At 31.7% G+C, this 26,267-nt stretch overlaps 3 protein-coding genes and 2 long non-coding RNA genes across 10 annotated transcripts; 4 read left to right on the plus strand and 1 right to left on the minus strand.

Moving 5' to 3' along the window:
* Positions 1 to 928, plus strand: LOC139431456 (uncharacterized). Its single transcript, XR_011641583.1, has 2 exons — positions 1 to 239; positions 323 to 928. It is a non-coding gene; the product is annotated as an uncharacterized lncRNA (long non-coding RNA).
* On the minus strand, positions 82 to 26,219 carry LOC111428364 (uncharacterized). Of its 2 annotated transcripts, XR_011641581.1 has the most exons (11): positions 26,125 to 26,219; positions 25,867 to 26,057; positions 13,864 to 16,320; positions 11,418 to 13,078; positions 11,052 to 11,266; positions 10,886 to 10,995; positions 10,739 to 10,833; positions 9,123 to 9,319; positions 8,715 to 8,822; positions 3,100 to 5,249; positions 82 to 554 (listed from the first exon to the last, which is right to left on the minus strand). It is a non-coding gene; the product is annotated as an uncharacterized lncRNA (long non-coding RNA). The 2 variants fall into 2 exon arrangements; XR_011641582.1 differs by lacking the exon at positions 82 to 554 and having other exon boundaries at positions 4,112 to 5,249; positions 16,172 to 16,320.
* LOC111428363 (optic ganglion reduced) lies at positions 2,228 to 4,781 on the plus strand. The gene is made up of 4 exons (XM_023063858.2): positions 2,228 to 2,670; positions 3,402 to 3,509; positions 3,564 to 3,719; positions 3,770 to 4,781. The coding sequence occupies exons 1-4, from the start codon at positions 2,422 to 2,424 to the stop codon at positions 4,340 to 4,342; spliced, it is 1,086 nt and encodes a 361-aa protein (XP_022919626.1). The 5' UTR covers positions 2,228 to 2,421; the 3' UTR covers positions 4,343 to 4,781.
* LOC111428361 (shaking B) lies at positions 5,612 to 15,434 on the plus strand. Of its 2 annotated transcripts, XM_023063854.2 has the most exons (6): positions 5,612 to 5,659; positions 5,946 to 6,280; positions 6,761 to 6,894; positions 7,503 to 7,698; positions 14,402 to 14,621; positions 14,749 to 15,434. In XM_023063854.2, exons 2-6 carry the CDS (start codon positions 6,080 to 6,082, stop codon positions 15,279 to 15,281), a joined length of 1,284 nt encoding a protein of 427 aa, XP_022919622.2. In that variant the 5' UTR covers positions 5,612 to 5,659; positions 5,946 to 6,079; the 3' UTR covers positions 15,282 to 15,434. The 2 variants fall into 2 exon arrangements, with proteins under 2 accessions (XP_022919622.2, XP_022919624.1); XM_023063856.2 differs by lacking the exons at positions 5,612 to 5,659; positions 5,946 to 6,280; positions 6,761 to 6,894; positions 7,503 to 7,698 and adding an exon at positions 9,287 to 9,906.
* On the plus strand, positions 16,856 to 24,608 carry LOC111428360 (zona pellucida domain protein papillote). 4 transcript variants are annotated; one of them, XM_023063849.2, is made up of 5 exons: positions 16,856 to 16,947; positions 21,480 to 21,851; positions 21,910 to 22,046; positions 22,104 to 22,327; positions 22,435 to 24,608. In XM_023063849.2, the coding sequence occupies exons 2-5, from the start codon at positions 21,480 to 21,482 to the stop codon at positions 24,261 to 24,263; spliced, it is 2,562 nt and encodes an 853-aa protein (XP_022919617.1). In that variant the 5' UTR covers positions 16,856 to 16,947; the 3' UTR covers positions 24,264 to 24,608. The 4 variants fall into 4 exon arrangements, with proteins under 4 accessions (XP_022919617.1, XP_022919620.1, XP_022919619.1 ...); XM_023063852.2 differs by having other exon boundaries at positions 22,549 to 24,608; XM_023063851.2 differs by having other exon boundaries at positions 22,107 to 22,327.
* Positions 26,220 to 26,267: the final 48 nt, after the last annotated feature.

Genomic DNA, 26,267 nt, shown 5'->3' on the forward strand with positions numbered 1-26,267 from the left:
TTAAATAAAAATATCTTTTAGGTTAACTAAAACGTCAAAATTAACCGAAATGTCAATTTAATGTTTACCAACTTTAGATTTCGTTACAAACATAACCTATAATTTAAATCTAACTTCAAGTTATTTAATATTTTTTTCTAAATACCAAACAATTCTTAATTAATAAACTTTACGACAACCTAAAGCATTAAAGGCATAAACCTCTTAAAGTCACGTACCCTTTTATCAACAATTTAGTAGTAATTACTTTCACTTTTATTATTAACTGATTTCAAGGTTATTTTGTTCAATAAAAAAGGTAAAATCTCATTTTCTCTTCTAGAATATTTATCAACGTGAACATTAAAATAAGTACGAAAACGTGGACCGGAGGCTGTTAAAACCAGACACTAGAAAGAGGGTGAAATCTATTTTTAGGGTTGCCACAACGAACAAACTCAAAGAATCACCCTTAAACCTATTATTTCATTGTCAAAAATCGTTTGGGCTATTGGAGGGGATATTTTCCCGGAATATTCTACTCAAACATTTTTACCTTTTCACTGTTCAGTTTCCTGGAAAAAAAAAATTAAAGTTGTAAACAATACAAAATTGTTTTTCTTTAATTTTATTATTAAAATAATTTTGTTGTGCATTCACACGGGACGCAGAGAGACACAAAAGAGTTCAAACGGGTCAATTACGATGGATTAATGTAAATTGTAAAATTGACCCCGGCGTGGTTTTCCAATTAACAAACCGAAGACATTTCTAAGTGAACAAATTAGGCCACTTTAAAAGGAACATGCAAGTTTCGTTTATTATTTCGTATAAAATTCACTATCATACAGCGCAACATTGATGCCACATCGAGACAAAAATTGAACAGTTTATAATGAAGTGTAGCTTTTAATCTAAAGTATTCTAATATAAATCATTTTTCATTGAATTGCGTGATGTTTACTTCTTGTTAAGGACAATAAATATGTATGCTTAATTAAGAACACAAAATTTGATCACTTTGATGTTGTGATGGTTTGAGTTGGTTTTGGGACTGGATTAGATTGATTTAGGGACGAATTGGTGTTTTGGAGTTGATATACTTTGGGTTATCTTTGTAGTTGGAATAGTTTACTTTGTGGACAGGTTGGGTTCGTTTGTAATTGGCTATGCTTGGTTCCACATTAGTGCACCTCTCAATTTTAAGTTACAACTGATTGGATTATGACTGATTTGGAAATGCTAGTTTGCTTTGGTGTTAAGTTGAGTGCTTTCAAGTTAGCTTGGGTTACTTTTAAATTTAACTTACTTTGTGGCTATGTTACTTTGGCATTGACTTTGCTAAGACTAATAACTCTTTATTTAAGAATGTTTTAGAGTTTTAGTGGTTCACCATTGTAGAAAATACGTTGTAATTTTAAATAGTTTTCAATGCCATCTATTATTACAAAAATAAAGCAACGTTTTTCATGTAATTATTTTTGCATTCTCAATTACAATTTAAATATAACTTTTTTAAGGATTTTAACCTCCCGTTGAGTCAGTTACATTTAAAATTAACACTAAAATAGACGAGTTATTGACGTGGGTAGGTTTCAAAACTTAAACATCTGTCCTTGCATCTGTTCATCAAATGGTCCCATTCTTAGTTTATTTCTCGCTAATTTTCTAATTTATTTTTGTCGATTCGAATTAATGATTTATTTTCTTACTTAAAAGATAAAAATCGAAAATAAATTTGAATTTTAACCTTTTAGGCCGATATCTATAAACAAATTCCACCGAGGTCACGTTATTAACAATAATAACGGCAGCACATGCGGCTACATTAAACTTTAAAATATTCAGTTTTAAAAATAACACAACTTGGAAGACAAATTGAAAGAATTTTTTTGTTTCGAGATAAATTTTTAGCCTGAACTAATTTTACCGAAACCGATTCGTTTTGCTTTGCGAAATTTTAAGTTTTGAAAAAACAATTATTGTCAAATGGAGCACAAAGGGAATTGTTACGGTCCCAGTTTTTTGAATCACAGTTTGTTGAAAGTACTTGATCGTTTTTATTATTTCGTTTCTTGTAAAAGAAAGTGGATTTTTGACATTTTCCATTTATAAACGTCTAGAAAATTATCGAACGACCTTTAAAACGGAAAGAAAGAACGAACGGGCAAAGAGTCGCCACTTTGGGGCCCGCTCTACTCTAGCAATAATGTAGAGGGGGAACCCAACAGTAAAACAGAGTTTTACACTCAGTAGCACTGAGTGTATTCTACACAGACAGATCTCCATTAAATCAAAAATTGTTTGTTTTCTTTCTTTATCCGAGTTATTTATTTCTTGGATTATGTACAAAAAGAAGTGGTAATGGGTTAAGCTCAAAAAGGAAATCAAAGAAAAATAAGAATTCGAAATTAACAAAAGAGGAAATATTAAAAAAGAAAAATGTATAAGTTACTAGGAGGTTTAGCAGGATTTTTAAAATATCAACAAGTTAAAACAGATTGTGCTCTATTTCGTTTACACAATCAATTCACATCCGTTTTATTATTTGGATGTAGTTTAATTATCACAGCTTCTCAATACGTAGGGCAACCAATTCAATGTTTAGTTGATGGTTTACCAAAACATGTCGTTAACACTTATTGTTGGATTCAATCAACTTTTACCATGCCGGAAGCTTTTAGAAGAGAGGTAAGAAAAAATTCTTAGCATTAATTTACAAAATGATTATTTCTGTATAACATCACTGTGAGTCAACTATTGATGACGCAATTGCATTTTAATTAGTCAACCTTTAAAGTTTCACTTTTATAGTGATGTCACATCAAACCGACTATATTTATTAATATAAAAAAACGATTTTTATAACAAATCAACGCTAAAAGTATCCATTTTAAGCCCGTATATATCTATCTAGTTGATTTATAAGAAAAAATCTCATTGTTATAACCTCAATTTTTTGACATAACCTATTTAATTTAAACCTAACCTAAAAATTAAAAAATATTCTTTCTTTTGATGTTACCAACTTCATTGTTGTATTTAAAATGTTATTTTAACATTTAATTTAATATTTTAGGATCCCAACTTTATTTTTAATAATTAAAGAATGGTTCTTACCTTAAATTGATGATAAACTAGTTCGGTTCGATTATTTCATAAAATTTATGTTTCTAACTTCATTGTTGTATTCAATTTGACGTTTAAAAAATGACATATTTGAAATAGAAAATGATTTTTTAGTTCACGCTTTTTTTATTCTTTAAATCCTTTCAAGTTACTTTATATTTCAAGATCCAAGAGTGGTTCTTAATAATAGGTTTGCCAACGAAGAAGGAAACCTTCAAGCTGGTTTTGTAATTACATGCTTTTCATTCTCTTCGAGTTTCTTGGTCTCAAACCACTTTTTCGTTCCATTTCAGATCGGGAAAGAAGTCGCTCATCCAGGTATTGCGAACGATTTTGGAGCGGTTGAAGAAAGAAAATATTACACTTATTATCAATGGGTTTGTTTCGTGCTATTTTTCCAGGTAAATATAAATTTGCAAGTTTAAAACAAACTTTGATTTTGTTCCAATAATTAGGGAATAGCGTGTTATTTGCCCCACATAATTTGGAAAATGGGTGAAGGCCAATTAATGAGAACTTTGGTGATGGGAATGAATTTGGGGATTTGTTACCCAGAAGAAAAACATGCCAAGAAAAAAATCGTTTTAGAGTACCTTATGTCACATATCAAGGTAAGGTTTATTAGACAACTTAACAAATCTTTTTTAATTCATCTTTTTAGCGCCACAATTTGTACGTAATTCGTTATTGGATTTGTGAAGCATTATGCTTGGTGAATATAATCGTTCAAATGTACCTGATGAATAAGTTTTTTGGTGGGGAATTTTTATCTTACGGTTGGAAAGTCATGGATTTCTCAGATTCTCCGCAAGAAAACCGAGTCGATCCCATGGTTTACGTTTTCCCCAGAGTGACTAAATGCCTTTTTCATAAATACGGAGCTACAGGAACGATACAAACACATGATAGCATGTGTATTTTACCTTTAAATATTGTTAATGAAAAAACGTACATTTTTATTTGGTTTTGGTATGTTATTTTAGCGACTGCCTTAAGTTTATTAATAATTTATCGTGTTCTAATAATAACTATTCCGAAACTTCGCCCCAGAATAATGCATGCTAAAAATAAGGGAATTCCAGTTGAAATCTGTCAAGCTGTTAGTCGTAAAGTTGATTTGGGTGACTGGTGGATTTTGTTAATGTTAGGAACTAATATGGATCCATTAATTTACCGCGAAATTATTTCGGAATTAGCAAAAAAAATCGATACCGATGCTAGCAATAATCAATAAGTTGTATATTGATAAAATCGTCCTCAAAAATTCAAAATATCCTTAAAAAGACTGAATATATTAATAATAAATATTCAGTATTATTTTTTAACCATTTCGTTATAAACATTCCGTAGTTATTTTCCAAAAACGATTACGAGACGATTTTTAAAACTAAAATATTTAAAATGATAAAAAATGAAATTATTTTAATTGGTAAAAACAAATAAAAGTGGGACCAATAACTCTGTGATCGTTTTAAACGTTTTCAATTTAAAACCGAAACATTTTTTTTTGTGGATTCATCCCAAATGACGAGATTTTTAATGATTATTATTGAATAAGTAAAGAACAAAACTATTTAGATTAATGAGATTAGGTTATAAGATACTTTTTAAGTTAAGAAATGGTTTGTGACGTTTTATTTTTATTGTATGAATAAAAATAATATTTGATTATATGTACTATTACATTACATTACATTACCAGCCTTGCTCCGTGAAATAAATAAAATAAGGTGAAATAATATTTTGAATTTATTAGTGTAAGCGACATCTAGCGTTGTTTTAAATTATATGTTGAAGAAATAGTTTGGAACTTTGCTATACATTTGTTGGTTAATAATTTAGTTCGTCTGCGCAAATATAGATGGATGGATAAGTTTTGAGTCATTTATAAAAATTGAAATGTTAAAATATCAATAATGTTAGATATCTAAATAAATACCTTTTTGGATTCTTGTAGCGTTTTTTTATAAACATAATTCTATTCCGACATATTAAAACTAAGAGTAGGTTACTTACTTATGTTTGAAAACTTTCTGATCAATCTCTGCAGTGGAGATCCTAAAGCTAAGTTGATTTCTTCTACTTAATCCTCTCTTTTTATAGATGATGTTTCTCTATTTTAGATCGACGTTTTCCGCATCCTAAAATAATTAATATATCATTAATTTAGAATTAAAAGCTAACTCGATATAATGATTCAGAAACGCCCAACTGAATCAATGTAAATATATACGTCATTTGTAGATGCAACGAAAGGATTAATGCATATTTTTAGCATAGTTAAAATAAGCTTATATTTGAATTTGTATGTGAAACATTTCGAAATAAAAATATTGGTCGTTTTCAAGAACTTAATGAATTAATAGGATTAATTAATGATCTTTTAATCCGATTTAATTTCTGATAACATTGAAGGAAACTCGAGACTTTTCTTTTATTAAGTTAAAGTAATAATATCGATTGTAGATATTGTCATTTCAAGAAAGTGAGCGCTTATAAGTGTTGTTTTAGAGATCTTGAAGTGTCAAAGTTAAGTTTAAATTCGATTTTGGTAAGTAGCAATAAAAAAAAGAATTAATTTTTGATTATTTAAAATACACCTTGACCCAGAAAAATCAGCCAAATATAACAAAACTCTTGCAAAATCACATAACGCGTAACACATCGTTTCGGAAGTCGTAAAAAGCTCCCGTTGTTAATTTATACTTTTTTTTAGCGCCCAACTTTTTCTCAAATATAAAATTCTCAAAAAGTAGGTTGAGTACGATCCTGATTTTTTTTTACTCATCTTTACAGACCTCAATTCTGATTTTGATTCTAATCCTGTTTGTTTTCAGGATCCCGAAAATAAACACAAGCGAAAAAAGCTCCCACTGCCGCCAGAGAAAGAGCACTCTTTCTCAACAAAAAAGAAACTTCAGTTTTAATCGAAATTTCAATCTCGACACTTTAATTTTTCTTTTCAATCTCAATGTTCACGGTTAAAGACGACCCGCTAACAAGCGCAGTTTCACTTTTAGGGCGAATTAGTGCCGATAAAGTTCAGATCGGTTCATCATCATTAAGAAGATCGGCTAGAAGGAGTTTTGAAGAAATCAAAAGAACTAATAGTACCGTTGAAGGTACTATGCCAGGGTTGGATATTTTAAGAGGAGTTTATACCTTAACTCAGGTAATATTTTAAGTAAAAATTTAACAAAGAATTATTTTTAAACATTCGGGATCTCGTTGAGTCACAATCACTCTAAAAATAGGATAAACAAACAAACCGAAATGTATACGGGTTATAGTAGTAGGTTGTATTACGCATCTTAACCCAATTAAACGAAACTTCAAAAAAAAACGAATCAGAAAAAAAACGATTTCTTATTGTCAATCGAACATTCAAAGAGAAAAGTAGAATTTAATTCGGTGATATTTTAAAACGTTTTGTTTACCACCTTCTTGTCTGCAATGTATCAAAAGATCGACCAGATTCCAGACGCCGCATTCCAAAATTAACTTACAACAAAGTTTATAAGACAAGAAGGTCTTTTGAACACTAAGATTATTCTTGGTCATGATCATGTTGATATTGCCTAAATAAAAATTAAATAAATAATGGTATTAAAAATTATACTAATTAATTTATACTTCTTTCCTTTTTTTATAGATTAATCATGTAACAATCGATTCATTGATTTTTCGTCTACACAGTAACGCAACTGTAATTCTTTTGGTAACATTTTCTATCGCTGTTACAACAAGGCAATACGTGGGGAATCCCATAGATTGTGTTCATACAAAGTAAGTCAATTCTGAATAACTACTAGAACTAACACTAGTATTACAACTAGAATCATTCGGGTTTAGCCGTCTTTAGAGACGTGCGGCTAAACCCAAATGATTCTAGTTCTAGGTATAGTGTTAGTTCTAGTTTTACACTTTTAGAACTAACATAGCACCTAGAACTAAAAACATTTGGGTTTAGCAGTACGTCTCTTAAGACGGTTAAACTTAAAAATTATTTCAATAAAAATATACAACAAATTAGTTGATTTATACTTCGTATAGACAACTCGGGGAATACTCCGAGTTTATCTATGAACATGGAGTAGAGTAAGATGGGGAATAACCCAAGTTGAACGACTTAAAGATATTTTGTCCGTTATATCCGAAGTCAATACTATCGAGGTTTTAGTGTATTTAGATTTAAAACGGAGATCGATAAGGTTAAACGTCCAGTAGATAAATTAATCCAACTCGATAAATAATTCTCGTAACAGTGGGAGTTATTAGTTTGATAAATAAGCAAATGCAGGATGTTCCTTTCAACGCGTTAAACGTACATATACACGATTAGTTAGGAACCCAAAACGATTACAAAAACATATTTAATTTATACATTTTTACAGAGACATCCCAGAAGATGTTTTAAACACTTATTGTTGGATCCATTCAACTTACACGATGATGGAAGCTTTTTTAAAACGACCCGGATATCAAGTACCTTACCCCGGCATTGAAAACTCATTTCAAAAATCTCCCGGAAGGAATCAAATCAAACAAGTTAAATACTACCAGTGGGTGGCATTTATGTTGTTTTTTCAGGTAAATTAACAAAAAATCAAAACAACCCATCAATCAAATGAACTTTGCCGATATTTTTGGAAACGGAATGCACGCATTTGAGACAATTAAACGTGAAATATAAGCACAATAAGCTGGTGTAGTGTAATAAAATTCCATTACGACTGGCAACTGGCCAGAAAACTGTCGAATCGCCCAATTTGATCCGGTTTTATTTCTTATTTTCTTTTAACCCCGTCGCGTTCGTCTTAAGATTCAATTCGAATGCCATGTCATCGTTTAGATTATCGTTTTACGTTTGTGATCGCGTATATTTTTGATTTATCGTGCCACTACCGTTCGAAACACTCTTCAGATGACGTCAAACTTACATAAATTTACTTCGATCTATCTCGTTTCAAATTGATCGAAATGTTACTACTATTTATACCGGCAGCATAAAGAGGATCATTTTAGTTTTTATTTGATGTTTCAATCGGTTTTTAATACACAGAAATAAACATGAAGGAATGTTTTCGAAAATAATTTTTTTTTCGAAAACTGACAACAACCATTTCTGATGGATTTGGTTTAAAGAGGATTAGTTCAGATTTTGACAGTATTATAAAAGGAATATATCACATCATTAAGGCTTTCATAAAGGTTTTAATAGCTCTGCTGTTTCTGCAGTATCATTGATAGTTGAAACAAAACTAACCTTACCCAATATTCTTTTTTGGGTTGGTTTACCTTTGTGAATAAAACTAACCTTATACAACATTTTCTGAACATCAAAAATGACCGGTGAATGATGAAAATGTACTTATTACATGTAAAGGTAGATACTTTAACACTATTTAACTCTAGTCTCTAAAACTGAGATGTTAGAGTAGGTTGACATGGACTTGATAAACCTAATTTCATAAAGATAATGAAAAATTACCGTTATGAATAAGAACCACGTTAGTATCCATCAACTCAGTAATAATAATATGGTAAATATAAACGTTTAAATTTTCTTAAATAACATCCAAACAGACATCTAATACAATACTCACTTAATTAAAACCCATAAAGCTCGCATCCTTTGATAAGTTTAGAACAGACAGCTTCTTCAAAGGATGATCCAAGATTTTCTTCTTTATAATAATGTTACAAGAGAAAATCTAGATTAAACAGAAAAAATTAATTTGAATATATTTAACCATATAAAAAATAACTTGTACCTATAATTGAAGTTTAATTTTTAATTCTTCATTTAACTCGAACGCTTTGAATCATTTTTAAGTCTATGCCCAAAAAATAAATAAACTTATTATACAAAGTGGATTTTTTAAAAAATCACTTGTAATGCTCGAAAATCTATATTTGCCTTTAAGTTTACTTTCGAGCGCGAGCCGAGGGCCGCTGTCGGTGCGCGCCCTCTCTTCAGGATTTTCAGGTTAATTTCGACTAAAAATACTTACGCCAAAATTGAAACCCGAACGAACAGCATCTGAAACACTCCAATACAGAAAACGAAACAGTTTCAGTTCTGCGCCGACGACGACGGTTTCATCGGAATCGTTGCGCGAGTTTTTCAAATTTCTTATTCGTTTCGTTTTCGTTTCATTCATCTTTAAAGAAACAACAGCAACACACAGTGAATTAAATTAAATTAAACCTAAAACAAAATATCTTCATTTAAAAATTGAGTATAATAATAAAACGATTTGAGATGGTTTAAGTGAATCCCTTTTAGAAAGAAACATGCGTTTTAATTATTTCATCGTAGAAAAGTCGTTATCGAGTTTGATAAAATTAATAAATGTTCTTTTGGAAACGAAAAGATGATAATGTTGATGATAAAAATAAAATTAAAAATTTTATTTCACATAAAAGTTAAATCAAAACATGTTGGATATTTTTCGAGGGTTGAAAAATCTTATCAGGGTCAGTCATATACATATAGATTCGCCAATTTTTCGACTTCACTACTCAATAACCGTATTAATATTGATCGCGTTTAGTTTAATCGTAACAACTAGACAATATGTTGGTAATCCAATCGATTGTGTTCACACCAAAGATATACCCGAGGACGTTTTGAACACTTATTGTTGGATTCACTCAACTTACACGGTGCAAAGTGCTTTTAATAAAAAAGTCGGGATTGAAGTGCCTTATCCCGGAGTCGAAACTGCCAAAGATGAAAACGACAAGAAACTTTACAAGTATTATCAGTGGGTGTGTTTTTGTCTTTTCTTTCAAGTAAGTAAACTAAGATTAAATAAAATTTTATTAAAACATAAATTTTATATTTCTTAAAACCCATTTGTCTTAAATCTTTTAAAAGATTCTTAAATAGCTTTGAATGTATACTGAAACTATTTTCCAGTGAATCATACGTCGTCTTCCGGAAACGTTCAACTGAAAATAGCTCCATGCCAAGAGAGTTAAACACTCTTTTATTCCAATTCCGTAGTTTTATATTTCGAATTTATGCACGATCCTTTGTGAAGCTAAAAATTCGAAGGAGACATTAAACGGTTCTCATAGCAATAAAACATACAAGTTCAAAAAAAAATACATATAATATATTTCGAGCTTTAATAACTTCGGTTCTGGGGCCCTCGTTTTTAAAACGCGTGCCATAAACAACGGGAGAGGCGAGAGAAGATCTTTGTTAGTGTACGTAATAAGCTCATTTTTTTCAAAAAAACTCGACTTACGTCAGTCTGGTTTTTTTCTCACATTTTACCTTCGTTTTGTTTATTTATTTATTCCCAGAAATATTCTATTCTATTGTTATGAGGAAGTTGTAAACTTAATTACGACCGTTTTGATCGTGTTTATTAAAATTAAAATTGTTTAATAACGATATTTTCTTTTATTAGTTAATAAAAGAAATACAAAAAATAAATATTTTTACGGGTTTATGTTTTCTGGAGGAAGATGTTTTTATATTCAAAGCGAATATTCGACGTTTATCTTTATTTTGGGAGGATCAAGAGGTTTTTATACTGAGCTTTTGTATGAGATTTAAAAATTTTAAAAAAGAACTTAGCTTATTTGCAATGTATTAAAGATTTCGATACATTACCTCCAAGTACTTCAATTGTGTGTACAAAATGTTGGTTTTTGTACTGGTAATAAACTTTATTACAACATTGTGTAGCCTCCATCCAACATAAACCTCTACAATAATAAAAATATATTCATAAACAAAAACTCTGTCTTTAGATGTTACCTGTATCAATCTTTTGATACTACATTTTCGTAGCATCATTAACCCAGAGCAGTATCACATACTCGACGGTGAGTGTTACGAATGAGGTAATCTTCTCCATAAATATTATTCTGCAAACAGCCATCAAATCAAAATAATTTGATAAAATAAGTGATGTTAACTTTACCTTTTACTAGATTTTTGTCAAAATCGAGGCTTTTAGTCCACCTCTATTAACCAATGTAATCATTACTTTTAGATTTATTCATTAATTTAACTAGTTTTACATAAATTCTTACATTTCCCATTCGCTCAACGATTTTTATTTTTGAACTGACATTGATTAGAAATGACGTTTCGCTAATTTTAAATGCTAATTTGACTTTTTCGTACATTTTTGTACTGCAAAGTCAAATTAACGTATAAAAAAATAATTTAAATGTTTTAATATTAATTTAACTTTTTTTTTTTAAACATTTTCTTCTCAATTATAATTTTTTTTCATAAAATTAAATTTATTTTTAAGTTTAATAACTTTTTCAAAAATACTTACCATTTATCGCTGGTGGTTGTCATCAAATATAAATACCATGTTGCCAATCCCTAAAAATGAAATACAAACATAACCTATACACACGTTTTATATATTGGTTAGGTTAGGATGACATGCAAACATAACCTCATTAATATAAACGTCAATTTCAAAAACATACTTTTGAAGATAAGTTTTGTACGTGGTTAAACAGATACTCCTATGATTTTGGTAGCTAAAAAAAATTGTTACAATTCAGGGTTGGTTGATGAAAAAGGCCAAGTTCTCTTCGGTCTCTCCGGGGTTCTATTTTAGTTTTAAAGTTTACTTTTATTGTAGCCAGCCAGATTATAGATTGTTGTCGTTATGAGACCTTGTGTTGAACCAGAAAAGTAAACAAACGTACGCGCCGAATGCCGCAGGAAAACTTAAATAAACGTCGAGTTGATTTTAATGAAGTGGACGCCTTTCTGTTTGGACAAGTTTAATTATAAGATCAATAAGATCACCTAACATTTATCATCAGAATTGTTTTGAAAAAATCTAAAAAACTGTGAAAAACATGATAGTTTTTTCGTTAAATCTTTTAATTTTTTTATTGATAAATGACGATTATTTTTCCTTTGATTTCGAATTGATCGTATAATTACATTATAATGTAAAGTTCAACAGCCTCTCAAAATTAGTCATCGTTTTCTAATTCAAGTAAATCGAGATCGTGCGTTTATGTGCGTACGATTAACGTAAATAACTTGGATAAATCACCATAAAACTAAATTAGAACAAGTTTAAGTTGAATTTTCATTGAAGAAAATTTTTTTATCGCCAACCTTGTCAATTGTACAGGAAGATATCCTTGTAAGTTGCAGCTAATTCGCGGGAAAACGTAAATATTTGCCGTGCGATTTGTATCCGAATAAATTTCAAACCGTTAAGACCCCCAGGATATTTAAAGTTTTTCGTAGTAAACTTTCAGTATTTACGTTCATTTTATTCTTGATTCTACTATTTATAGTTTTACTAATTCAATTTAATTTTTTTTTATTATAAATTTCTTCTAAAAACGGAAAATTATTCAGTTATTCAACCTTATCTTTCGTTTCTCCCATTCGAATAGTTTACAAAAATAAAGAAAATATTGAGTCTAAAACATTGTTGCTTTATGCAACAATGTGCATTCATTAAATGCTGGAAAACATTCTGTAAATACATCTCATCCGGTACAGTCTACTATTTAATGTCTCTAAAGTAGTATTAACATCGAAGTAATGGCTGAGACTGGAGTAAGTGGGTAATTTTAGATGAAACTTTTGTTTGAATCTTCATTAAGTTACATAGCGAACAAACTTAATCCTTTGGGGTCATATAAGTTTCCATGGAAATAAAACTTAATTTGCTTCTCGCATATATATTATATAACTTGGGTAATTGTGGTGAACCATCACAACATTCGGATATGGAGAACGGAAAATCATCATGACATTATCCAACATGAAAGGGATTTTCAAAAATTGAATGTTTTCTGTGCGTCTTTGTTTGATAATTCGGAGCAGTAACGGATTTAGTAAGGGAACTAAATTTTTTCTAATGACCATCTCAAATTTCAAACTTCTTATAATTTGTTAATTTACCAGTTCCATTTCAAAGAGAATTACCAAATTAATGTCTACCGAGTGTAGAGTCTGAAATAACAAAATTCTTTTTTATGACAGATGTTTGTATTTTTAAAAATAGACATTTTAAAACTTTTTCGTTTTATATAAGATTCTAAAGTCGTTTAAGTTTTAAAGTCATGGGTGTTAGTTCTGTTGATTCACTGTTGAACACGTGCTCATTTTTTTTCTTTGAACACCACGCGAACAAACCACGGTACATTTTCCAAATATAAAACACGTACAGGATCGTTACACACTATAACGTTTTCATGCACATTTGTATGCGTTGGAATTGTGCCAAAAAAGAGAGATGTAGTGCAATGACCGTGTTCCAATTTGGTTTTTGATTTCTGATACATTAAAAAAGTAAAAAAGAATCACTTTTTTCGACTTTTTAAAACAAATCATTCGTGAAATCGTGTGCCGATTATTTGATCAATAAATAATAAGGATATTGACGTTAACATCCGAATAAATTTCTAAAAATGATCGTCCCGATTCGTCTCGGCATGTTTTTTTTTGAATTAATCCGATAAGGTAAATAATCAAAGGAGGGCGATTTTTAATGCGAAATGGGTCGGGTTTATTTACGAGAATTAAAAGAATCAACTTAAACTTCAAATAAAAATGATATCGCTAATGGTTTATTTATGAGAATTAAAAAATGATTTATAGATTAAATTTAAAATAAACAGACGGATAAATAACAACGCTTGTTGAAGACACCTGAATATCCTGGATGTTGACACAATTAGGTCAATGATAAATTTATAAAGAAATAATGTAAAATGACAAAAAGAGGAGTTGCTTACGTAAATATATTCCTTGTTACGTCCAACTGTAATCGATTAAAGATGCCAAAATGATATAAGATTAACGTCTTTTCTGTGTTAATTTAATCGTTTCTTTTTATTTTTATTAACTGGCGCCAACATGTCAAGAAAACGAGATTTTCGCACGTGATTAAGTTATTTAGTGTGTTAACTTGGCAAAGAAACAATTTCTGTATTATATCCTTCTAAATAATGAAAGTTCAAACGTCATTTTGACATAACAAAAAATTCCCTGTTAATATTGCCAACTTAACCCAACTTAACAAATAATTTGACAGTTATTTAATAATTAATTTTTATAACAATAAAATTATTTCTAAAATAATTCTTTATTATAGTAACCTTGATCTAAATTCGGCGTCGATTTATATTAAAAATAGAACAATATCTAATAAGTTTTACTACAACCTAGAAGTGCAGGATATCGCTCGAATTATGATCTGAGAAAATACACAAAATATAATTTTAATTTATATTAATATTAAAATATTTATTATCGATTATTTTTTAATTATAGGCGATTCTCTTTTACACACCCCGATGGCTGTGGAAATCATGGGAAGGAGGAAAAATACACGCTTTAATGATGGACCTCGACATCGGAATTTGTTCGGAAACCGAAAAGAAGTTAAAAAAACGTTTAATGCTCGACTATTTATGCGAAAACTTTCGATATCACAATTGGTGGGCGTATAAATATTTCATCTGCGAGTTTTTAGCTCTTGTAAATGTTATAGGTAAGTTTTAAAAAATTCCTCGCGCTTATTTATAGGAATTAATAAACAATTTATACACCAAATTAAATCTAAAACATTCTAAACCATGATGTATAAAATTAAAAATTAATTAATTATTTTCTTTCAGGGCAAATGTTTTTGATGAACCGTTTCTTCGACGGCGCCTTCCTCACGTTTGGAATCAAAGTAATCAAATTTATGGACGCAGACGAAGAAGATCGCGTCGATCCGATGATTCAAATCTTTCCAAGAATGACCAAATGCACCTTTTACAAATACGGGGTATCCGGCGAAATCGAACGTCACGACGCAATCTGCATTTTACCATTAAACGTCGTTAATGAAAAAATTTACGTTTTCCTTTGGTTTTGGTTCATCATTTTGGCTTGTTTGTCGGCGGGGATTCTCGTTTATCGAACGATTATAATCTTATCACCGCGAATGAGAGTTTATTTACTTCGATTTCGATTCCGATTGATTCGCAAAGAAGATCTCGATTTAATCGTGAAAAAGGGTAAAATGGGCGATTGGTTCTTGTTCGTGATGTTGGGCGAGAACGTCGATTCCATTATATTTAGGGACGTTATACACGAATTAGCGACCAAATTACGAGCGCAATTATTGGAATATACTCCGGGGTTCCGGATGCCGGAGCCTTAATCGTACCAAACATGTGTTCTCAATTAATAATACCAAAGACGAATATTAAAAAAACTAAATATAAAAAGATATCGTTTATTACGTTTTGTCGGAAGTTGTTGTTTCGTGTACGAAGTTTTTTTCGGTAAATAAAGTATTTTTCTTTTTCTAAAATATTTTTTTTTCGTTTACAACCATAAATAGACAGAGAAGTTGTAGAGTGATTTATTAAACGTCCGTTGTAAGACAATGGTATCACATTTCATTGCCTGTATAGACCACATAGAACACCTACTCAATGTCTGAAGTCGAAAAAATCAACGAAACAACCACCGTGTTATAACAAATGATTCGAAGAGAGTTGATTGATGTACTGATTATATCTATCTGATTATATCTAATAATTTTTAAATAAAAGTATGTTTAAGTTATTATATAATGTATAAATAATTTGATTCCCATAAATAAAGCAAAAATCAATAACGAGATTAAAATGGTTAGTTGAAATTATAAAAACATTCCTGGCAGTTTTTGATATATTTGTACCGTTGATGTTACTGCATCCCATATCTCCAAAATACCGAGAAGGTGCCTCAGGACTTGATTTGAAGAAGAACTGGATGAGGAGCAGACGGGTTTCAGAGCAGGACGACAAACACAATATCTCATTTTTTCCCTGCACTATATAATTGATAAGTAGATCAGCAGAGAGAAATCTGCATACCTGACTTTCTTGGATATGCACTCGCGTTTGATGAGGTGCCAAGGCAAGTGGTTTGCAAAGTACTAGAAAAGAAAGGGGCTTCCCCCACAACTGATGCAAGCCATCAAGTCCATGTTTCAGAGAGTGGAGGAAACGATGAGGCTTAACGGCAAAACCTCTAGCAGTTTATCCCTATTGCTATATGTACCTTTAATAGATGAACTGATGAAGACATTCAAGAAAAGAACAGAAACATTGGTGGTCGGCATGCTCAATCTCAAAACCATCATGTGCTGATATATGCAAACACTTCTTATGGATCTGGACGTACCACGAAGAGCTGCAGCGTACTGGACCCTGAAAAAGAATTTGCAAAATTATTTTATATTAATGTTAGAGTTTTAGGATTAGGCTTTTGCATGGATATGAGGTCATATAAAGTAAGAAACACCTCTCTGTATTTAATTATAGATAATAGCCACAATTATACAAAATAATAAAAATAAAAATTCTATAAAAAAAATAACAGCTGGTCGAATTACGCTAAAACCTACATATTTATGCCAATTAGATAGAGACTGAACAGTGAAATTGATTTCATAACTATTGAAGAGAGTAATAATATTTTTTTTAATATAAATTTTGTGTATTCCGGAGAATTTGTGACGTCAACTATGAAGGTGTGGGGATAGAGCACACTCCGGAGCACGTCACCAGGTGTACCCAGAATGCTCGGAACACCTTCAAACGCCTTGAAAGGCCCCACCGTGGTACGTTTTGTTAGTCCGCGAGAAGAGTTTGTTTAAGAGAGAGGTTCGCGTTCGGTTCCGTTCGGTGTCGATTAATTCTAACTACACATGTATGAAGTCTATTACTACACAGTTCGGTTTAAATGTTTCATCACTTCCCCTTCAATTTAACGCGTTCAAATCGGATTAAGAGAAAAAGTTACACTTTTTGAATGCACCTCGTTTACGTTTAAAGGTAAGAAAAAATTTTAAAGAAAATCAAATTAATTGGAAAAGAATGCGAGTGAAAATAATTAAAATTCTCGTCATGAAGGATTTTTTTTTGAATCATGACGTAAAGATTAAAATAGCTATCAAGGTCTGGTGTAGAATACGAAATTAAAAAGCGACAACTAAACAAGAATAACAACGAATAAACGAGAATTACGGGGACGTGACGGTTGGATACGAAAGTATATGTGTAATATATCAAGCGGATTGTGCGTCGAGAATAAAAATAAGATGAGAAATATGATATATAAACTTCTCCATAACCTTGGTACTTTCGATTTTATTTTGAAAAATAATTTCATTCAATAAATTTCCATTATTATAGATTTAATTATTTCAATGTCGTTCCGATTATGTAAGGTACCTGAAGTTACCTTGAAGGTTCTCTCCACCTCGCTGATTTTAGTTGGTTATTAAAACGGGTTCGATGATTATAGATTTGGGCCGGCGAATCGATTATCGTCGTGTTCTTTTTGCACTCCTTTCATAACTGACCTTTACTAAACGAAGATGAGTTGACGTCGTTTTCATGCAAGGATTTATAATAAATTTGTAGTGATTAATTTAATTAATTGGGTTTAATTGGGCATAACGAAAGCGAAGAAAGTGATTGTTTTCTTTTTTTTTCTAATCCACTCAAACGAGAAAAGAAAGAATAACATCGGAAAGACTTTAATTGATATATTGTGTGTTAAAGAAACGCTTGGGCTACTTTAAAACAAAGTTGAAGGAACTTTTCCACAACTTTAAATAACACATCAACCTTTAACTCCCACTTATTATTTCTCTTTTAACTTTTAGTTTCCATACTGAAAAGAAAAAAAAAATTAAAAAAATTACGAAGAAGATGTAAATTTATCTTGATCGTTTTTTATCGAATCCTTTCACATTCTCTGCCCACTTAACCCGTTTTATTTGTATTTTGCAAACGTGAATCGCCCACACATACAGTTGTGAACATCGCAACTGTATCTTTTGCAAGATTCTTGCGCTTATTTGGTAGCACGAAAAGGTCTTCTATTTTGTGTGATTCCGACTGATTCCAAGTAGAGTGAAAGGTTCACCGTTTGGTTTAATATCAAAATCTCCGACCGCGAGACTCGTGGCCTAACGAACTCGCCTAACGGGTCACCCTGTGAGATCACAGTTAAATATACTTCTCTATACCACTGCACAGAGACACGACAAAGTCGGTGACCTCGCCATTTTCCTACATAAGTTCTATGCAAAATGGCCGATTCAACTTGAAAACTGGTTGTACAAAAAGAGTCGTTATCGTTTCGGCAAATGTACCATGGTTACACAATTTATTCGGGTTATTTATCAAGATTAAAGGTGACTCATATGAATTCGCTCCATGTATTCATCTTAACCTTAAAAAAATCATACAAGTTTTATTTTAGAACATTACTAACATTCTAATAAGTTGTTTACCAAAAGAACGTCTCCTCAAACAAAATATTTCCGGTTTAAACATTTTTACTTCTAATTTTAGAACCAACAGCGCATAAACCATTTATCTTTTCTTACAATAACATTCAAGGTAAACGTTTATTTTCCAATTAATTTATAAAGAAATTAATTTGCAAGAAATTAATTTGCAAGAAATTAAAATAGGGCTTTAAACTAACGGTAAGAAAAGTCTGGTTGTTGTAATTTAAATAATAAATCAAAGGCGAAACGTTAGAAATTCCGTCCATTCCTTCGGATGGTTTTACAGTTACTTGAAGTAATTGCCGGTTCACTCAGCTTCCTGTCGGACTCGAGAGCAATATAAGAAACGATTTTGTTTAAAACGTTTTTACACAACGAGTGTTCACATCGCCTAGAGATCCTTCTTGATTATTTGGATAACCTAAAAATTTGATAAAACTTTAAGTTAATTAATTTATTGAAATTTACTAAAAGTGACTATTAAATAAATTATTCAAAACTCTCCATATAACTGTTAACATTGATAAATTAAGACATTCTATTTTATCGACTTATCGCATATTTTTTGCGTTTGATGAGGTGCCAAGGCAAGTGGTTTGGAAAGTACTATAGAAGAAAGGGTCTCTCCCACAGCTGATGCAGGCCATCAAGTCCATGTTCCAGCGAGTGGAGGAAGCGATGAGGCTTGGCGGGAAGACCTCTAGCATGATCCTCATGGAAAAAGGACAGTTTATCCCTACTGCTATATGTAGCTTTTATGGATGAAGTGATGAAGTCATACAAGAAAAGAACAGAAACTTCCCATTTTTCCATCGTAAACTTTCCTAAGAAATTAATTTTTGTGTTTCTTTGTAAAAAAATTCTTCACGCTGCGCGCTGTTGCTATTAAGTATGAGCACATTCCAATAAGCTGCGTTAAGTGCTCGAAATCATCGCTTAAATCTTAATAGGTACTTTGAATACCTTTATGTCTTCTTGCTTAAACGCATTTAACAGCTAAGAATTTCAAATAAAAAGGTTGCTGCTAGCGTAGATTTTAATTATTGAAAAAAAAAATGTTGAAAATTCAATTCGAATTCATTTTAGAATTCTTTACTCTTGAATAATAAAGTGAAATCGAAAGTCGTTACGTTGAACCTTATTGAGGTCAAGCTCGGTGGTAACTTTCGTTTTCTGGCTGCATTCGAAGCTGGTTACATCAACTAAAACTTATCTCAAACTAATACCTATTAAATATCATAAATATTAATTTTTAAATGAATTAAATCAATTCGAATTAAATGTTATTAATTTTTTTCTTTTTGTTTTGTTAACAAGGATGTAAAAAATGTTTAACTCGAACACAGAGAGCAGTCGTTATCCTTGAAACAGGCGACTTTTCGCGACATTCTTCTCAACCAATTCATTCGGTTTTCTTTGCCTTTGTGCAAACCCGACACGCTGAAAGGTTGTTTTATGGTTTTTAGTTTGCCGTCAAAGGTTAATAGGCATTGGTGAAGAAACGAACAACTTGGAAAGAATCGCCTAATTAAAAAGGGCTGTTTAATTATTTTTTTTTAATTTGGCCTTAACCTAAAACTTAAAAAAATCACCTTGATCTTTTTGTTGAAAATTAAAGATAAAAACCCCACTTTTCGATTTTTTATTTCGACTTTCATTCGACCTTCCTTCCGTCCAACGCGCGATTTCAACCCGACCAACGCAAAAATGTCTTCTTGTGTCGTTTTCTTCAGTTGGGCGTTTAAACGTGGGTTTGAGGCCATTTCTTGTAAATTAAAAAGAAAAGATTATGTGTTCCTTTTTCTAATAATAAACCCGCATAGATCCACAAACGTGTTATTATCTTTTAAACCTTACGGAATTAGAAATAAACCAATAAAACAAAAAAAAGGAGGAGATCCTCCTCTGGGGTAATTTCAAGTCGGGATGCCTTCAGCGAATTTAATTATAAACCTAGCCGGATCGCAAATCGGTTAATACCGAAGTATAAGGGGCATAAACATAATGTATCTCCCGGCGGATCTGTATGAAAAATCTGAGCCAAGTCTGCGGGCTACGATGTTAAAAGTAACTAAGTTATGGCCCCAAGACGACGACGAGCGGCTTTCAACGATAAAACGAACGATATCGTTTTGTTCGTGTGAGATATCGACATTATTAAGTTCGTCTTTATAAAATTGTTTAAATTATTTCAGTTTCAACTTTAAAACCCAATATAAATCACCCTTTAATTCCAATAATCACCATTTTTTGTATCTTTCAATATCCCCTACATTACAACCACCCATTTCTCATCGTTTTCTTCATTTTCTAAGTCTCGTTCTGATTTATCGCCGTCTCTCGTCGATGATTTACAATTATAGAAACTCCCCGTAAGCTAGTTTTCTTATAAGTAGTGAAGCGAACCAGCTCGCGGTTAGATTTAACTTTAACTTTGAAGTTAAAGTTCTTGGTGTATTCACGGTAACGAGACACCAACGGCCTTTGGTGACCTTTGGCTTTGATTTGTGGTGGTCGGCGAGTTTCTTCTCCTTCTTCACTTCTCTGTGTGTAGTGTATGTATGCTTGGGGTTTCATGATTCTTCATGGTGAATTTCACCAAGAATGTTATTTTTTTACAACCTACGCGAACAACGCAACCTAAAAATTCGAATAATTTAAAAAATCACTAATAAAACTTTTCAAACTTTATAATTGTCAAAATTGACAAATTAAGGTTATGATGAAATTCTATTTTATCGACATCTACTAGCTCCATCTTTTGATATTTAATTAAATTTATGTTGGATTCAAACTTTATCCAACTTTTTATTATATATTATTATTATTATTATTAAATCGCGTTTTCAAAACGTTTGGAGATTCTTTTTGATTACTGGAATAAAGCATCCTAAAAATAGAACAGATATTTAAAAAAATTATTATAACTGTCATAATATTTTATGTCTCCATCTTTTGATATTTAATTGAATTTATATAAACTTTAACAATTTCTTGTAAAACTTTACTAAGAATTTAAAGTTAAAGGTGATTAAAATGATTTTAATCTAATTTTTATTTCAGATGTCTTCACTTCACTTTTTCTTTCTTACGTTCTGTTTTGCTGCTTTCTTCGCGAAATCATCATTTGGCCAATCTAATTATGCGGATCAAGCGAATAGCATAGAATACTCAAACAGTGGTTTGCCGGAATACGCAACTTTAGATGGAAAAGTGACGCAGTTAGATGAATTGAGTCCAATAATAGCTTTGAATCGTACGAAAGCTGCGTTAAATTGCGCCGACGGAACCATGCAGATTCAACTTAAGTTCGATGAAGCATTTCACGGCCTTGCTTACGCCGATTTCGATCGAAATTCGGCGTGCCACGTGTTTGGGCAAGGTGAAAAAAGTTACTTATTGGAGTTACCTTTAAAAGGTTGTGGAACGAAACAAGTAAAGAATGTTTAAAATGAAATTTTTAATAAGATTGTTAATTCGAATTTTGTTTTAGAATCCTCAACGTGTCTTCACGAATAACATCGTTGTAAGATTTCATAAAGCCTTAGAAATGGATGGGGATGAAATCATTACTATTGTTTGTAGATATCCACCACCTGTAGCACCAGCGCCTCCTGTAGCAAATCCAATGTAGGTTATTACAATTCGGATGTTATTGATTAATTTTATTGTTTTCTTTTTGAAAAGTAGTGTAGAACAACCCCCGGTTCTGGCTGCGATAGAACCCCCACTGGGTGGTTTTCAAATTTTATTAATAATCTGTGCGATCCTCTTTTTATCACTCCTTCTTTTGGGGTTGGGATGTTCTTATTACTGTCTTAGAAGACGAAACATGACGGTGATTAGACGCCATCCCTTCTCATCGATTGGAACCGAATCCGAAATTACTAAGATTTCGGGAAGTTCTTTGGGTAAGTTCAATTTTTAAATTTGTATGGATTAAGGATTAATTAATTATTTAACTAATTCCTCATAATCATCACAAATAACCTTCTAATATATCCTTCTTTATTAACAGGTAACCTGTCGTTGTTTGAGGGAGTTAAAATCCCTCGAGCTCATGCACCCGTTGTAACAACAATAACCAGCTCGGGAAGCGAGGGGCCCTTAATTAGCGATACTCTTCCTTCAGATTACCCATCGGAGAGCCATTCGGAACCCGATGACGAACGTTCTCTGGCTGCATCATCATCAGCTAGTTATGAAAACAAAGTTTTCGTACACGATGAACCAACGATTTTCGAGCCACCACCACCCCCACCGAAAATGGAGCCGAAATTCGACGTTGAAGTTAAAGTTAAACAACGACCATCACCACCGTTGAGTTTAAAACTTTCGGATGACACCGAAAGTATGTTTAGCGAAAAGAATCTTTCGGTGATTATGGAAGAAAAAGAAGATATTCCGAGGGAAACGCGGAAACACCACGTTCAATTAGCGCCGAGTTTATTAAAAATTAAAAGAAAACAACTCGAAGAGACCCCAAGAAAAAAATTGGAAGAGTTTGAAAATTTAGAATCTTTAGAAAGCCAACACGAAGAATTAGTTGAAGAACCAATTTTAATCGTGCACAAACCCGAAATTACCTCGCATGTCGTTGACGATGTCTTTTTAAGAACGATTACGGAGAAGAAAACCTTTGAAGACGTCGAAAGACATAAACGATTAGTCACCGAGTATTTAACGAAACCTAAAGCTGTTGAAGATTTAAATTGGGATGTGCGCATCAAAAATTACGAAATCGAACAAAAACAACCCCCGGAATGGGAGAACTTTTCGGATATCTCCTCAGCTTCCGGTTTAACTTTAACACCTAAATTCGAAAGAAGTCCTTTATCTTTAGCGAATATCTCAACGATTTACGACAACAAATTACCGCTGAATTCCCCAGAATTAGTCGGAAACTTAACCCATCAAGATCAAAGAATCATTAAAGAAGAATTTTATTCTACAAAAAAAGAAGAGGAAGTTTTAAAAATTTTACGAACTTATGATATCCCGTTGAATAACCCCGAAGTTCCTAATTGGGATGTTTTAATCCGAATTTTCGGGATTCACCACACCGAAGAAAGTCTGGATACTTTCGAAATCGATGACGATCTAAACGAAATGGATAAATTTAAATGGAAACAAATCATAACGAACGAATCAACGTTAAAAACCCAACTAACTCAAGCTGTAATTCGGGAGGATTACGAAAAAATCCGCTATAATTACCCGAAAGTTTACGAACCACATAAATGGGACGTTATCATTCGAGTTTTAACCCCACCGCAACAACCACCTCGCAAATCAAAACGATCCGAAACGATCCGTCGCAAATCTTTACCGACTTTATACGAAAACGAATCCGAAACAACATCCGAACCGGGAAGATCTTTAATCCCAACAACAATTTCGATCCATAAACCCGATATGGATCTACGGTCTATGTCGGAAACGATCGTCGATTTTGTCCATCATCCTGACAATCAATCGGAAGTTTCATCCTCGTATTTCCACACATCGAGATTTTACGAAGAAGATCGACATTCTTTACCGAGATCTTTAAGCCAACCGAGTTTGGCTCGATCTGCAAGCGAATTCACTGAAAGGTGGATTGCGCCATCGAGATATGATACGGCGAGTGAATTTACAACGCCCGAAGGAACCCCGAAAAGTCAAAGAAGTTCGAAAAGCTCGAAAATTGAAGCGATGAGGATGGGGAGAGGTGTTTCGGGATCGGGGGTTGTGCCAAGAAGAGAAATTATCGCTGAGAAGGAGTTTAGAAGCGAGATTAAATCGAAAATAGCGTTTAAAGGAGGTAATAAAGATTGGTTTAATGATAACGATAGTGATAATGATTAAAAATAAAATCATTTTTATACTGCCCTATTTTTTACCATAATAATTAGATGTTTTTTGATTTAATTAATAATTAATAATCCTATTTTACTGCCTATTTTTTTTATATGATAAAAATTATTTTTTTTATAATCATTTTTTTAATAGTAACTATTTAGCTGTGATAACAAATCGATTAATTTTTTTTATAGAGAATTAATTTACAAAAAAAATGAGGTGGAGGGTTTCAAAGGGCTTTTATGTATAATTTTTATAAACGAAACGAATAATAATTTAATGTAGGTGCTATTTTAGCTTTTTATTACGATGTAGTTAAAAAAATAAATAAATAAAATCGCTTTTTCCTTACTATTTTTGTTATTTATCTTTATAAATTTAAAAATTTTAAGCCGTTTTTGAGTTTAAAAATAAAAAGCGATTTAAAACAGATTGAAATCTCGTATCTGGAGCGGATGTAGTCCAGATTAAACCCTTTGAAATGACTTTAGAACAATGGGGGATCTTCAATTACCCCGATTTCTTTTTATTTTAAATAAAAACTCTGCCCAGATTGAATTTTAGTTTTAAAAATTGGGTATAAAAATATTTGCGTTTCATTTTCGTTCCGATCGATAAACGCGTGACTCACACCACTGATTAATATTAATATTTTATTATTAACGTGTTAATATCCTAAAAAGGAATCAATATCTTGTTATTGAAATTAATTCGATTAATAATAACTTTATAAATATATTTTATATTTTAATTAATTTCGTGTTAAAAAAACGGTTTTTTGACGTCGATCGGCGGCAGCGTCGCGACGTCGCACTCCACAGGTTACCAAACCCTTCTACTTCGTCGTTTTCAGTCTCTCAGTAGGTCGCCGGATGTAACGTGTTGCGTCACGCAGTGTTTTCCGACGTGTTAAGTGCTACAAGTGTTACTACTTAAAAGAAACTCTCAAGGGTTCTTAACAAAATTAGAGTTGTTGTTGCAATAACTTAATTAATCAATGGAAATTAATAATACATAAATTGGTAAGTAACTTTTAAATAATACCTTTTTCGTGACTATGATTAAATTAAAACTTAGTTATAAAAACATTTTAAATAAACACCATAAAAGTTAATTCAAAAAAAGAACTAATTTAATGAGGTCACGTAGAAGTCGTTCGTTTACGTTTTATTTGTGCTCAAATTTATGGGATTCCCCAAAGGTCTCTGTTAAAAAATTCAACAACTCCCTTTTTAATAAAAACCTTTTCAACGAAAAAGAAAATTAAACGAAATAATGAATTTAGCGAATCGTTATTTAGGTACATTTGTTTCTCTTTTGAAACGTTTACGTTTGTTAATTGAATTTTGGCAATGATGGAAACGTTCGAAAAGTCACGGACGCCTGAAATTGTGAATGTATCTGTCGGACAGGGCAAAACACGTTCGGTCACGTTTTACCAAAATTGGTTACTCTCGGAAAAACGAACAAGTTAAATCAATGAACGAGAAATTGAAACCAGAACACGTCAAAACGTTTCAAACAATTTTAGTTTTGCGTGACTTCAAATGTTTTAAACTTTTCACCTTTCAATACAATAAAAAATTTCGTTTTAAGTTGATTTAGTTACCAGTTTTGTAGAACGATTTGCACTTGAGAAATTTCCTTCTATATAAGACATCAGTGATATTAACAGAATTAGAGCACCCAATATTCTCTTTTAACCTTTCTCCTTGTAGTTTTGAACTTCTACTTCATTGGCAACATGTTTGAGGTCCTTCATTAATGATGTGTAATGAACGTAATGATATCAAGTAATTCCTAGACAGTAAAATGTTCAAAATAATCTTACTACTTACACTATAATTAATAATGAACGTTTCAATACTTGTTTGAGTTAGCTAGACTCTTCTCCCTATGCGCTGTATCATCTCCGTGTCCTAATTTTACAATAAAAGTAAATACACATTTATTTAAGGTTATGTTGATAATCTGACGTTTCTTTTAGGTTACATATATGTAACATTAGGT

Source organism: Onthophagus taurus, chromosome 10, assembly GCF_036711975.1.
Source record: "Onthophagus taurus isolate NC chromosome 10, IU_Otau_3.0, whole genome shotgun sequence".
Taxonomy (NCBI): Eukaryota; Metazoa; Arthropoda; class Insecta; order Coleoptera; family Scarabaeidae; genus Onthophagus; species Onthophagus taurus.

Excerpts from the sequence above, each read along its gene's own strand:
- LOC111428363 (XM_023063858.2), top strand. The coding sequence starts at position 2,422 with ATGTATAAGTTACTAGGAGGTTTAGCAGGATTTTTAAAATATCAACAA. Across the intron at positions 3,510-3,563 it reads GTTTCGTGCTATTTTTCCAG|GGAATAGCGTGTTATTTGCC; the intron begins GTAAATATAAAT and ends TCCAATAATTAG. Across the intron at positions 3,720-3,769 it reads ACCTTATGTCACATATCAAG|CGCCACAATTTGTACGTAAT; the intron begins GTAAGGTTTATT and ends TCATCTTTTTAG.
- LOC111428361 (XM_023063854.2), top strand. The coding sequence starts at position 6,080 with ATGTTCACGGTTAAAGACGACCCGCTAACAAGCGCAGTTTCACTTTTA. Across the intron at positions 6,281-6,760 it reads GAGTTTATACCTTAACTCAG|ATTAATCATGTAACAATCGA; the intron begins GTAATATTTTAA and ends CTTTTTTTATAG. Across the intron at positions 6,895-7,502 it reads ATAGATTGTGTTCATACAAA|AGACATCCCAGAAGATGTTT; the intron begins GTAAGTCAATTC and ends ACATTTTTACAG.
- LOC111428360 (XM_023063849.2), top strand. The coding sequence starts at position 21,480 with ATGTCTTCACTTCACTTTTTCTTTCTTACGTTCTGTTTTGCTGCTTTC. Across the intron at positions 21,852-21,909 it reads AAGGTTGTGGAACGAAACAA|AATCCTCAACGTGTCTTCAC; the intron begins GTAAAGAATGTT and ends ATTTTGTTTTAG. Across the intron at positions 22,328-22,434 it reads GATTTCGGGAAGTTCTTTGG|GTAACCTGTCGTTGTTTGAG; the intron begins GTAAGTTCAATT and ends CTTTATTAACAG.